Source organism: Lacerta agilis, chromosome 10 (genome assembly GCF_009819535.1).
Source record: "Lacerta agilis isolate rLacAgi1 chromosome 10, rLacAgi1.pri, whole genome shotgun sequence".
In the NCBI taxonomy this organism is placed as follows: Eukaryota; Metazoa; Chordata; class Lepidosauria; order Squamata; family Lacertidae; genus Lacerta; species Lacerta agilis.
The window spans coordinates 10,487,181-10,501,634 of NC_046321.1; the positions used below are offsets into that span (position 1 = coordinate 10,487,181).

Consider the following 14,454-nt stretch of genomic DNA (forward strand, 5'->3'; position numbering starts at 1 on the left):
GTTTGTTATAATTGTGATGATTATGGCGCACAGCTGATGAAAACCCCAAAGTTGAGATTGTTAATTTGGGGTTCTCATCAGCTGTATGCCATAATCATCACAATTATAACAAATAAAGGCTTGACATATCTTGCTTTGCATGTCATGAGTCTATCTCATATATTAGTTTCACCTTTTAAGTTGAATTACTGAAAGAAATGAACCTTTCCACGATATTCTAATTTTTTGAGTTTCACCTGTATTTCAAAGTCCCACATCATAGTTTTGAACACCTGTTGGAAGAGGGAAATCCTTTTCATGTAAGACGTAGTCTCCCTCCCCAATCTCTTATCCTTCCCACCCCACCCCACCCCGACCCCAAATTCCTTAAATGACATGTAAACAGCATATACATGCAAATGACAATGGTGCTAAGTATGGCTTCACAGCTAATATTAATGAAGGTCAATGCTTCACTACAACAAGCAATGGGTTGGGCAGGCTAAATTCACACCTGGTAGATGGAAACACATATAAGAGGGAGAAAGCATCGTTGTTAATTAATTCACTACTGCATGGATATGGACTTAAAAAAAAAACACATCCCAAGAGCATGAGGCAAAGGTTTAGAACAAAGGAAGAAGGAGCATCAGCTGAAGCAAAAGACATATACAATCGTACCTTGGAAGTCGAACGGAATCCATTCTGGAAGTCCGTTCAACTTCCAAAACGTTCGAAAACCAAAGCACGGCTTCTGATTGGTTGCAGGAAGCTCCTGCAGCCAATTGGAAGCCATGGAAGCCCGGTCAGATATTTGGCTTCCAAAAATAGTTCACAAATTGAACACTCACTTCCGGGTTTGCGGCGTTCAGGATCCGAAACATTCGAGAACTAAGCTGTTCAAGAACCAAGGTACAACTTTATATACACGCATTAACTGAGTCCTGCTAACCTTAGGGCCATGTTTCTAGAGTATTAGCTGGTTGAGTAACTTGGCATCCCATGCTCAAATGAAGGAGTGAGTTTTCATCAGAAGGTTGTACAAAGCGGGGAGTTTTCTCTCAGAAAGGCAGAGATTCTTTCTTGCTCGGTTAGCCATTTCCCCATTCAGCAGAACAGGTTCATAAATTTGGGGGTTTTGTGGATGCCACAAGCTCCTGCGGACACAGGGGCACTGAGGTACACACAAAGCTGCCCTCTCTGTTGAGGTGAAGGGAAAAGTCATCTGTACAAGAACACAGGCTGTAAGTCAGAAAGCCACTGGGCGACAGAGTGGGCTCTTGATATTGGCCACACGAACCCTTCCTGATAGGACAGACGTGGTGTGGAAGATGCAGCAGGATATGACCTTCTTGCGTTGCTCAGAAGATGGAGATCATGGAGGAGAACATCTATGGTACAACTTCTATTTGCAACAGGGTTGCTCCCTCTAGAAACTAGGGCAGGGGTATATCTTTCTATTTTCTCACATTAACCTATCAGGAGCAGGCATGGTTGTGATGAGTGGCACCAGAACCCAAAGTGGCCTGCGCCGCCTTGTTTTCTCTCTCTACCACACTTGGTCCTTGAAATATACTCGGAGTCAAGTGTGAATTTCATGCACAGTCCTCTTTCCCTCACTCTCAAAATCCCCTTTCTCTTCTTCCCTGCTGGGGGAGTCGGGGGCAGACTGCTCTTGCCAGAGACTTGCACTGATGTGTTGCGGTTTCCATCAGCCTCGGACAACATGGCCGATGCTCAGGGATGGTGGGGGAAATTGTAGTCTCAAGGCCCGCATGTTCGCAACTCCTGACCCGCCTAGTCTGTGTTTGTCTATTCTGAATGGCAGAGGGTCTCATAGGTCTCAGGCAGAGTCCTAGCCCTGCAGTCTGTGATCTCAATCGAAGATGCCAAGGATAAAACCTTCGTCAAGCAGGGTGTACACTGCACAACATTCAATGGCAAGTTTATTCACTTTCAAGCTCCAAATTCCTGAAGCAACAGCCCCCTGGAAAACCTGCTGCTAATATACAGAAGGATGCTTGGAGGCACTGGGCATACACATATTCTGTCCTCTGGAAATGCATGACTTTATGAATTTAGCTCTGTTGCTGTTCAGTCGTTCAGTCATGTCCGACTCTTCGTGACCCCATGGACCGGAGCACGCCAGGCACCCCTATCCTCCACTGCCTCCCGCAGTTTGGCCAAACTCATGTTGGTAACTTCAAGAACACTGTCCAACCATCTCATCCTCTGCCGTCCCCTTCTCCTTGTGCCCTCCATCTTTCCCAACATCAGGGTCTTTTCCAGGGAGTCTTCTCTTCTCATGAGGTGGCCAAAGTATTGGAGTCTCAGCTTCAGGATCTGTCCTTCCAGTGAGCACTCAGGGCTGATTTCCTTCAGAATGGATAGGTTTGATCTTCTTGCAGTCCATGGGACTCTCAAGAGTCTCCTCCAGCACCATAATTCAAAAGCATCAAATCTTTGGCGATCAGTCTTCTTTGTGGTCCAGCTCACTTCCATACATTACTACTGGGAAAACCATAGCTTTAACTATACGGACCTTGGTCGGCAAGGTGATGTCTCTGCTTTTTAAGATGCTGTCTAGGTTTGTCATTGCTTTCCTCCCAAGAAGCAGGCGTCTTCTAATTTCGTAACTGCTGTCACCATCTGCAGTGATCATGGAGCCCAAGAAAGTAAAATCTCTCACTGCCTCCATTTCTTCCCCTTCTATTTGCCAGGAGGTGATGGGACCAGTGGCCATGATCTTAGTTTTTTTGATGTTGAGCTTCAGACTATATTTTGCACTCTCCTCTTTCACCCTCGTTAAAAGGTTCTTTAATTCCTCCTCACTTAAATAGCTTAGAGCTATTTGTGGGTAAGCATAGAAGTCTACTTTCCGGAGAGTAACAGGAGGTAAAATGCAACCTGTGTCTAAAGCACGCTGAATGGAAAGTATGCAGTACTACAAAATCTTCATTTACTTCTCCAGAGGTTTTTGGTGCTCTTTTCTGTTGTTGTTGTTGTTGTTCAGTCGTTCAGTCGTGTCCGACTCTTCGTGACCCCATGGACCAGAGCACGCCAGGCACGCCTATCCCTCACTGCCTCTCGCAGTTTGGCCAAACTCATGTTAGTAGCTTCGAGAACACTGTCCAACCATCTCATCCTCTGTCGTCCCCTTCTCCTTGTGCCTTATAAGATCAGTGGGAAAACTCAAGCATGCAGAATTGTGTAGTAAGGGAATTATAGTAGGGATTTATTGTTATGTCACAGAACTGAAACCATTAGGGTTGGATTCAGTAATACCTGTAGGGTTTTCCTGAAAACTCCTCTCTGTCAGGCTGTCTGAAATTACCAGCAAAACATAACCACATTTGTTTGTGCCAGGATTGGGGAAACATCAGGGTCCTCAATATAACTGCATGCCCTCTTCACAGAAAAGCTTCTAGACCTCACAATCCCAAAATTAAATGTTTGATATGGTATAGGTAAAAAACAAAAAAGGAACAAAGCAGTTACATTTTTTTTAACAGTTGTGACCTCTAAATCCATCTGTCAACTTTCCCCTCAGGGCTAACTTATAGATAAGTTCATTCATTAACCCTATAAAAGCACCAAAGTGAGGGAAATGGCATGGAAGCACACAAACATACCGGTTCCAATGTACTTTGCCTTCCAGAGCTTGCATCTCACCAAGAATAGCAAGAAGGAGAGAAGATTTGCCACAGCCAACCTGACCCACAATCATTGTCATTTGGCCTGCAAAGCAACAACGGACTAAAATTAGACTCTTTGATCCACCAATAACTGAATGGTCTTAGTTGCTTTGATCATAACACGCATGAATGGTGAACACTTGTATATATGAATTAGATGTTGATAGTATTGATTGGCTGCTGTTTAATAGCTATTACCTTTTTTTAGAATCTGCCGACTCTTTTCTTATCTGTCAGTTATAGAAGAAAGGAAAAGAGAGGAGGAGGAGGAGGAGGAGGAGGTGGAAGATATACCTGTAATCACTGAGTCAAATAGAGACATGATTCTGCAGAATTTTGTCTCATTCATTTCAATTTAACAGATTCAGGAAGGATTTAATGCTAGGTGTTTTTTTCCTTTTTCTAAATGTATTTTTGCTGGTAACCCAGTCAGATGGGAGGGGTATAAGAAATAACAACAACAACAACAACAACAACAACAACAACAACAACAACAACAACAATCTTCTTCTTCTTCTTCAGCGATCACTTGTAGCTGAGTAAGATTGTCTTCCATAAACATGGTTTTAACATTAGTATTAGTATTATAAGTAGGCTACCTAGAAGTAAGCCCCATGGAGTTCAGGGAGACTCCCAATTTAGTATGATTGCAGCTTTATAGTGCAATAAAAATGTATGTCTGTTCTGAAGTAAGTCGCATGGAGTGTGACTTAATCCAAAGTAAGTGTGCACAGGATTGCAGCTGTTTGCACCCATTAGCACTGGTGATTTAAACACGCTTGACATTTTATTAATAGACATTTGTGTTCATCTATAATTTCTATCTGCGTGGTTGCATGTTTGTACGCATACACACTCAATAAACTAGGAGTGAGGAACCCGTTGTTGAACTACAGTTCCCATCATCTCTATCCTTTGCTTGGGGCTGATGGGAGTTGGGATCCAACAACATCTGGAGTTGCCACAGCTTCTGCACCCATCCTAGTCTAAACCATCCTGGGACTATTAGAGAAGCTATGATGAATGAAACTGTTTTGTACTGAGCTGAATCCTAGAACAATAGGATCCAGAATGCAGTAGTCTGATTGGTCCGCAGGAGCCACCCAATCCAGCTCCAGGTGGAAGTGAATCAGCGACCTGATTGGCCTGTAAGAGCAGCCAATCAGGCTCCTGGAAGAAGTGAATCCGCATCCTGATTGGCCTACAGGAGTAGCCCGGAATTAGCCAATCACGTGGGGCCCATTGTGTAAATAATGTATATATATAGCAGACGTTTTGGGGGAAGATTCATTCCTTGCTACTATGAGCTGAATAAAGAGCATGAAATTCACACTTGACTCTGAGTATATTTCAGAAACGATGTTGAAAATGTGAGGTTATTAACTAATCATACCTGTGGGAATTCTGATATCAATATTGGATAATGTGGCTAAGCCACTTCCCCAAGAGAAATATCCGTTGGTTACCTGCAATAAATACCACATATTAGAACCACAAGAACATACAACACTGAGTATGTGTATGTAGGAATCTATATAAAATAATCAACTCTTACAAACTAAACTGACACTCGTGGCTTTGTTCCCCCATAATACTACCCCATGGTTTGTTAAACCATGATTAGCAGGGTGTGCGAAGACAGCCCAGCAGCTTAACTGTGGTTTATTTATTACCAACAAGCCACAGTTTCTTTATTGATGCACAAACCTTAGTTTCTGTCAATTATGTCTTGGTGTTATGTGTGAACTCAGCACCCTGCCTTAACCATGGTTTGACTTTAAAACCCCAGACACTCGCCTTGCTAAAAAGGCACGAGGCAAGTTGGGAGCATTTGTTTGACTGAACTTTGGTGAAACAAGCCATGGTTTGCTTGATCATCTATAGCACAACTTGTGGTTTGTTAACTTTGTTAACCAAACCATGGCTTGGCATTATGTGAAAACCAGGCTAGCCAAAGATTTTTTAAAAACCCAGGAAAATGCCACAAGAGTAAGAATTACAAGGGAAGGAAGTGGGGGGGGGGGGAATCTGTGTATTTCACATTAAACACTGGTTTCTAACCTTTTCAGCCTAACATTTCATAAAGCACATAATTCCAAGGGTACAAAAACAACAAACCCAGTCACAGCTGGAAAAAATACGTTTTATGCCATGCATGTCACCAGGGCATCAAAGAACACAATAATAACCCTGAAATGCAACTCCACCCAGACAAGATATTCAACATCACTTTCCTGGTTAGATGACCCACGCAACAACACAGCATCTGTCTTATCTGACTTTAGCTTACAAGCAATTCATTAATTGATTGATTGATTGATTGAACACCTGGCAGCAGATGCACTTAAAGAATAATTTGTTGGCTGCCCTACTAAAAATACAAGTCACCTTGATAGCGCAGTCATCAATGTCTAAATGACGGGTTGGAATCCTTAGAGAAGACTCATAGCTGTCCAGCTGGTGTCTCAGCGGCTGCTTTCGATTTATGGCTTTGGAGGACTAGGCAGGTCGACAGCAGGGAAGAAGGAAGGAGAGATGTTTTGCAGAAGGTTAACACGGTAAGATAATGCATGAAAGGTATAGAAGTTATACATGGCAGTAAAAGAGGCATTTCCTCCTGCGTACAAAAGGAACGACCCTTCAAAGACAATTCCAGCTGCAACAAATCTCCTCAAAACAAGGAAATGGGCTTCTAAAAAACACTTTCAAGCTATTTTGTGTCGCTGTATACATGGAGATTTAAATCAGCTAATCCCTCTGTTTATTCATGTGTTAAAATGCCTTTCTGTGAAATCAAGAATGTCAATAATTATATGCAATAACCAAGAGGTTATTCAAAGTGTTATCTCAAGTGTTCAAAGACGCATTCCATTGATGCGAAAACATTCAGAGTGTGAGGCAGGGCCCGTGAGATGTGTGGCTTGTTCACAGAAGCGTCCTACTCTTGTGTAGGACCCTGGCAGAGACACATGCCCGGCTGGCATGTTCTCTCCCTCCTGGTCGGTCGTTCAGGAGCTTCAAAAGCTTTCTTCTGCCCGAACATCACAGCGCCTAGTACCAAGAGGTATCAGCACACTTAGGGATCCACAGAGTCTTTGCAGCATGCGTAACAGACCTCAGCAACTCAGCATTGTGGCTAATCTACTTGATTTACATAGAAACACACACAGAGCACTGCAACATGGCTCCCTCTCTCTCTAGCATCAGACAGCAAAGAGAAAGAACAAAGGACAATAGTCCCACTTCACCGAACACAGTAACACAAACATCCTGTCTCCATCACTTCCCACTCTGTAGAATGAAAACACATACCGTCATGTGATAGATAACAATCCCATGACTGCAGACACGGGGAATGAATCTCCAACAGTGGGTTCCTCGCCACTGCTTTAAATGTATACCATTTCACTGTGATCAAATGTACTTCTTATAGCATTTCATTGTGTTGTTTTTAAGCAAAGGTGATGAACTGGGGCACCTTCCGCAAGGCAGCTTCATGTGGGTTCTGTGCCGTTGATGTGCGCAAATCTTTTTTTTTGCAATGTCCACACTATGGCATCCTCTTCAAAATGCCATCCCGTTCCCACCCCTCCCCTGTTTAATTTGAATTTGCAGTTTCTTTGGAAACTCTGATAAGTGAAGAATAACCACAGAAGTAGTCCCAATTAAAAGTATGTGAAAATATGCGGTGGCCTTTTGATAAGGATGAAGTTGTGTGTGCAAAAAGGTGAATGCATGCATAAACAGCATCAAGTCCAAAAAAACCTGTTGCGTGCAAGATTCCCTGGAGTGACCTGTAGGGATGGGAGATGGGGGATTCAATTCAGTTCACATTTTAAAGTGAATCTGCCTAATTCACACTTTCTGAAACAATATGTGACCGAAACACAGCCATCCATCCAAAATTGCACATCTCCGAATTTTGCAATGCAGTCACCCAGCTGAGTAATGTGTACAAAAATGCATATATCAGGGTTAAGTGTGCATAAAAATGCATATACTGGTGAAAACACATGTATTATACTGTGGGCAATTTATTTGCAAAAATGTGTACATTGGGCAAAATTGCATACAAAGATGTGTACCTTCAGGGAAAAGAATTGCACTGGATGCTAATGAATTTTCATGAGGAAATTTTTTTACTATTGCAGACTGATGTGGGAAATGAGAAACTGTAATTAACAGATTCCCTTATCCCCAGTCACTAGTGTGCTTAGTTCAATTTTATAAAGAGAGAGGCACTTACAAGTCCCGTGTGCTTCTTGCAAGACTCGTATGTTAAGGCAGTATCTCCGTTTCTCCAGCTGTCATCTCCAATCTCATCACTTATGAGAAATTCATTCAGTTTTTGCACACTGGGACAAGACATGGAAAAAGACAAATTGTTTCCAGTCATAACAACACACTGAGAAACTACTGGATAACAATTAAAACACACTGAGAAACTACTGAATAACAATTACAACATCTTCATGGCATATGGTGTAATCCACTTGTTCCAACCGCATGTATCTTGGCACTGTGACAGATGCTCTCTGGACAAACAGTTCATCACAGGGCAAGAAGCGCTTGTAGACAGTGCCATTTCCAACTGAGAGTGGCTGTGCTGCAAAGATCCCACGATTATTTTCTCTCCAATGGGAAAAGAACATGCCTACACTCTAAAAGGAGGGATGTTCTAGCCCAGTCATCATCCTAACCGTCTTGGTTCATATGGGGAAGCGTTCAAATGCAACCCCTCGTCACCTGAATTTGCACTTGGGTCCTGCTTGTGAGCTTCCCATGATAGGTATCTGATTGGCCAGAATGCTGGGCTAGAGGGGCATTCTTCTTATCTTAGTTTAAACTGGTACAACCAAGGAAGAATTTTACCTAGCAGTGGACAAACTTTCTTCAGCTCGATGTAGAAGTGGGTCACCCATTACAAATATGCTATATCCGATTATGGATTGTTATTATCTGTTTTCTGGTCTTTGACCGTAATAAAGATATCTGAATATGTTTGAAGAAGTTGGGGGCCTGCGATTATTCTTCAACATCAACTTCATTGGACTGGTCATGTTGTGTGGATGCCTGATTATCGTCTTCCAAAGCAACTACTCTATTCTGAACTTAAAAATGGAAAGTGTACAGTGGTACCTCGGGTTAAGAACTTAATTCGTTCCGGAGGACCTGAAACCGTTCTTAAACTGAGGTACCACTTTAGCTAATGGGGCCTCCCGCTGCCACCACGCCACCACCGCACAATTTCTGTTCTCATCCTGAAGTAAAGTTCTTAACCCGAGGAGTCTGTAACCTAAAACGTCTGTAACCTGAGATACCACTGTAATGCTGGTGGTCAACAAAAGAGGTTTTAAGACTCTCTCAAGGCAAATCTAAAGAAATGTAGTATATACACGAACAACTGGCCTGCGAGTGCTCCAACTGAAGAACAGCCTTTACCAAAGGTGTCATGGGCTTTGAAGACACTCGAACTCAGAACACAAGGGAGAAATGTGCTAAGAGGAAGGCACTCTTGGCAAACCCTCACCGTGATCAACTACTGCCTGGAAACCAATGTCCCCACTGTGGAAGGACATGTGGATCCAGAATTGGCCTCCACAGTCACGGACCCATTGTTAAAACCATGTTTATGGAAGAAAATCTTACTTGGCTACAAGCATTCGCCAAAGAAGAAGAAGAAGATTACATTGGTTTAAAACTACCTTTCTATTTTAATCCAAGTTCCAGGCACTAATCTAGCTCGAACACAGCTTTCCAAACACCCATAAATAATATTTTTAAGGCTCTTGTGAGAAAGCCTGGAACTCCCTCATTTTCTATTCTGAACTGGAGAACTTTGGGGGTGACAAAGCACACCATATATTTGACAAGCTGCCAAGATGTGTATTTTTGAGCCAGGAATTGCAAAACATGGTGACATCGTTGGATTTACTTTGCCCTACCCTGCTTATCTAGGGGGCTTCCAAACCGTTGCTCTTTTGTTGGTGGGATTCAATTGCATACCAGCAAATCCAGGTTGTAAAATTAAATATATATGGCATTGTTGCACAACAAACCCACTTCCAAAAGAATCTGGACTTTCTGCGGGAAGGAAAGTGATGAGAAGATGCACAGGGAAGTGTGGGATAGAAATGTTGCACAACCTGCCTTCAAAATAAATCAGAATAAATGTTCAATAAGCAGCCAACACTGTATAAACCTACCCCTTGCAAACTTGGTGCAAAGAAATCAGGATGAATGCTCAATAAGCAGGTTGATGGAAATGACCCTGGTCTTTCAAATGACCACACTCCTAAGGGAGTTTACACTGACATAAGCTAAGATTCCTTCTTTAGTAGACTGCAATGGTGCATTCAAAATTCAAATGGGATTCATTCACAGAAACCCATAAAAGGTTGTCTACCAGTGCAACACTCCCTAAATGAAGGGGTTTGGCAGACCCAAGTAACCACTTAGTTATCCTGGGAACGGGGAACTTAATTCTACAGGTATATGCTAATTGGATGGGTGATAATGAGGGTAGAGTGGCCCAATCTATATTAACTGGGGTATTGCCTTGGCTGTAAGAGGGGGGGGGGGAAATAAGAGGAGGAGGAGGAGGAGAAAACTTCTTAAAGGTTGAGATTTGTCTTGGCAAAAAAAAATGGGATCTTTAGAGAGCTCAAATGTGCAAAGCAAGACAGACATTCTCTACTGGTGTTGCAGCTGAGCTAAATATAGCATACAGAGAGACGGAACATTTAAACAAATAGAAGGCCGGTTTGGAAGCTGGAAGGAAAGATGGAAGACACCATGTTTAGGGTTAGAAAGCAACTTTCTTCCAGACTTCTCGTTGGACTGACCCCTCTGCTGCCCCCACCTCAGCTTCCTATGCAGTCAATTTCCATTCAATTTAGGGAAAACAAATTGTATGAAAAGATAATTCAGAATCCGCCCAGAGAAAAGGTCAGATCTGTAACTTACATAAATTCTGCACATGTGTTTTTTCTTTATTTTGCTTGCACTAACCACTGCCTCATTGCCTGGGGTAAAGAATTATGCAGGACAAAAGTGGTTAAAATCGTTAACCAAAGAAGGAGAGGGCGGTAGGTCATGAACAGAGCAGGTGCTTTGCTCAATTAGCCACACCCATTAATTTCAGTGGGTCTAACATTGGATACAACATTAACCCAGGTTCACTAATTTTAATGGCTCTGCTCTGAGTAAAAGTTAGTTGTATACAACCCACTACTGCCTCAGATTCAATCTTCAATTAGTGACCAGATTGGGAAAGACCCATCTGAGGCAATGGAGGGCTAGCTGTAGATTAGCAAGTCTAGGGTTGCCATATTCCCCAAAAGTGAAAATCCAGACAAAGTTCATGAGGGGTTTTGTGGGGGGGGGGGGACTTCTCTGCACCAAAATTAAGTTTTTTGAATTTTTAAAAATCCGCCTGGATGCCAATTTCAGAGCCCGATTCCTGGACATATGGCAGCCCTAAGCAAGACACAATGTCTGACTAGGCTGTCCAACAATCTTACTCAATAAAATATTATTTGCTTATTACATTCGTGTAATTCGTGTAATTCCTTCATGGAGCTCAAGGTGGCATACATGGTTTTTTCCCCCTCCCCATTTTATCCTCACAATGAAGCAACTCGAACCCTGAAATCATCATCTAAGGTCCTTCTTCATGTGCATCCTCCATGAGAGATCCAGAGTGTGGCAACAGGAGAACGGGCCTTTGTGGAATGCTCTTCCCAAGAAGGCTCGCCTGGCGCCATCATTACTTATCTTTAGACTATACTCATCTATTATAACCAGGCCTTTGGCCTTTAACTACCTGCAGCCTGTTGGAAGTGGGGCGGTGGTGATGTTTTTAAAGTATTTCTTGTTTCCCCCTTGGCTTTCATGTATCTGTGTAGGGGGGAGGTTGTCTGCCTGCCTGCCTGTTTGGTTGTAAGTCACTTTGGGTTGCCCTGGGCAAGATAAAGTGAGTAACAAATTCAATAAACAACAACAACAACAACAACCCTGTGAGATATGTTAGGCTGAGAGGCAGTGACTGGCCCAAGCTTTGTGGCTGAGTGGGGATTTGAATCATGGACTCCCAGGTCCTAGTCCAACACTCTAGCTGTTTCTCCACACAGTCTCTCGGTGTGTTCCTATGCATTGAAGCACATACCTGATGACAGCCTTGACAGCAAATCGAACGACAGTGGAAAGCAGGAACAGCGGTGTAACCAGGATGTGGAAGAGCGACAACGACGCAAAGGCCTGGGCTGTAGTTGGTGGTTCCTCTTTAACATACGTGTACGTCACAAAGGTCTGTCGTGTCATGAAAAAGAGGAGGTTGGTTATGTTGCTTCGTGCAGAACAAGCGAGGCAAAGAATGCTCAAGACGGGGGGGGGGTTGGAATGCAATGCTCTTTGCATTTTAATTTGCCGTTTTGGAACCAATACGCAAAGCGAAACCAAATTTTATTCCTCAGGAATTCGCACTTCTCTGAATTTTGCACCCCATTTATGCAACCAAAAGTGTATAAAAAACGAGGGTTTCCTCTGAATCCAGTTTGTAAATCTGGATTGGACCCGATCCGGTCTTGACTGATCAGGACCCCTTCCGATCCATCCCAGATATCATTCTTATTGTGAGGCTCTTTGATTTAGTTTATCTATTTATTTTGTGAAATTTATAGACTGTAGAGAAAAAAACAACAACTCAGAAGCGGTTTACGAAAAGGATAAAATAATATTGTCGCTTTAAAAACCGCAACAATAATTTAAGACCTACAGGATGTCAGAACCACAGCAGAGTAGACTGAAACAAACTAAAACTCATGCAAGTTTTCTAAACATCTTGGTAGGCTTTCCAAATAAGAATGTCTTCAGCAGGCTCTGAAAAGAATAAAGTGAAGGCAGCTGCCTGATATCAACAGGCAAGGAGTTCTCAGAGCTATTAAGTGAGTTGCAAGTACCGTGGTTCCCAACATGGGGCACACGCCCCACAGTGGGGCAATTTGAGAATGAGTTATTTACCGTTAATGGCCTTTTAGGATTCCTCCACTTTTTGAATAATAAGAATTACCGTATTTTTCGCTCCATAAGATGCACTTTTTTCCTCCTAGGAAGTAAGGGGAAATATCTGTGCGTCTTATGGAGCGAATGGTGGTCCCTGGAGCTGAATTGCCCAGGGGCCAAAAGAGGATCATGCTTTTTATTTTACAAAGAGAAAAGGGGGTGTTGAAAGGACCCTGCTCAGCAGCTGATCAGCAAGAGATCGGGAGAGAGATAAGAGTCCCCGGCTCCCTTTCAGCCCCGCCCTCCTTTGTTGAATGTGCTGCAGAGGGAGGTTGTTTGTTTCCCCAGCGACATGTGACTGGCTGATTAGATTATCTGTCTGGAAACTGTAAAAAGGGCTCCCTTTCCTTTAGAAGCTGCAGAAATGTGAGTTGAACCCCATAAAAATGGGGCTTTTCCTCTTTGCTTTTCCCCCTTTGCAAAAAAAGCTGCAAAATGTTTAGCTGATCCTCAAAAAAACAGGGCTTTTAGAAGAGGAAAACCAGAAAAAATATTTTTTTTCTTGTTTCCTCTAAAAATGAGGTGCACCCTATGGTCCGGTGCGCCCTATGGAGCGAAAAATACGGCATATGTCACGGGAGGGGGGGGATCAGGATTTTAGAGATGCTTAGGTGGGGCATGGCCAAAAAAAGGTTGGGAACCACTGTGTAAGTATCGTAATCAGGTAAGTAGATGTCCTGTTGCTGCTCCTGGACCACCGATACAAATACAGTAGTACCTTGGATCTCAAATGCCTTGGTTCCCAAATGCCGAAAACCCAGAATTAAGTGTTCCGGTTTTTGAACGTTTTTCAGAAGTCCAACGTCCGATGCGACTGTTGGCTATTGTTTCCAGGGCACCTGCACCAATCAGAAGCCGTGTCTTGGTTTTTGAACATTTCAGAAGTCAAACAGACTTCAGGAACGGATTAAGTTTGGCGCTTTTGTTTTTGCAATTTATTCTGCGTTTTTGTTTTTGAGGCTCTTTTGGTTAATTTGTTTTTGTGACTGTGTGGATCCCAGTTCAGCTACTGATTGATTGATTGATTGATTGAATGTGTGGCTGCAGAAATAGATAAAAGCCCTCCATCCAAACAATGACTACCATCAGTGCAGGTATGAAAACTAATTGAATTTTAATTTTTATCATCTACAATACTGTCTTATTTATTTTATAGTACAGTACATTGATTAATGCTTTCATTTTATGGATCAGTGGTCTCGCTAGATAGTAAAATTTATGTTAAATTGCTGTTTTAGGGGTTGTTTTTAAAAGTCTGGAGCGGATTGATCCGTTTTGCTTTACTTTCTATGGGAAAGCGAGCCTTGGTTTTGGAACGCTTTGGTTTTGGAAGGGACTTCCAGAACGGATTATGTTTGAGAACCAAGGTACCGCTGTAGAAATACAGGTAGGAGGTATGCTTGGCAACACTTAATTCAGCCCTCACACGGCTTGGGAATATTTTTGGGAGGTTTTCCATTTTCTTCCAAGCAATTTCAGAAAAATCCTGTGCTAATCTCAGGACAGTATTGTGTGGTAAGTGATTTGCCACCTCTAGTTAGAATCTTTCTCCATAAGTTGTTGTTGTGGTTGACGATGATGTTTTACATCTGGGAATATTCAAGGGAACATCTGCCCTGCTGTCTGAAATAATACAATCTACTCCACCACCTCAAAAATCTAGCACTTCATTCTTCTGTGTGTCTACAGCTAATTTAAAAGTTTGCTTAATAAACCA

General features: G+C 42.6%; 1 protein-coding gene across 6 annotated transcripts in view; it reads right to left on the bottom strand.

The window, feature by feature from the left end:
• The window catches only part of ABCC9 (ATP binding cassette subfamily C member 9), an 84,732-nt gene that overhangs the window by 46,056 nt on the left and 24,222 nt on the right, over positions 1-14,454 (bottom strand). For all 6 annotated transcript variants that reach the window (XM_033162104.1, XM_033162100.1, XM_033162103.1 and 3 more), the window contains exons 13-17: positions 11,842-11,984; positions 7,921-8,029; positions 6,063-6,173; positions 5,068-5,140; positions 3,612-3,717 (exon numbers count right to left, since the gene is read on the bottom strand). In XM_033162104.1, coding sequence (XP_033017995.1) covers positions 3,612-3,717; positions 5,068-5,140; positions 6,063-6,173; positions 7,921-8,029; positions 11,842-11,984 — 542 coding nt within the window. The remainder of the gene's footprint in view (positions 1-3,611; positions 3,718-5,067; positions 5,141-6,062; positions 6,174-7,920; positions 8,030-11,841; positions 11,985-14,454) is intronic.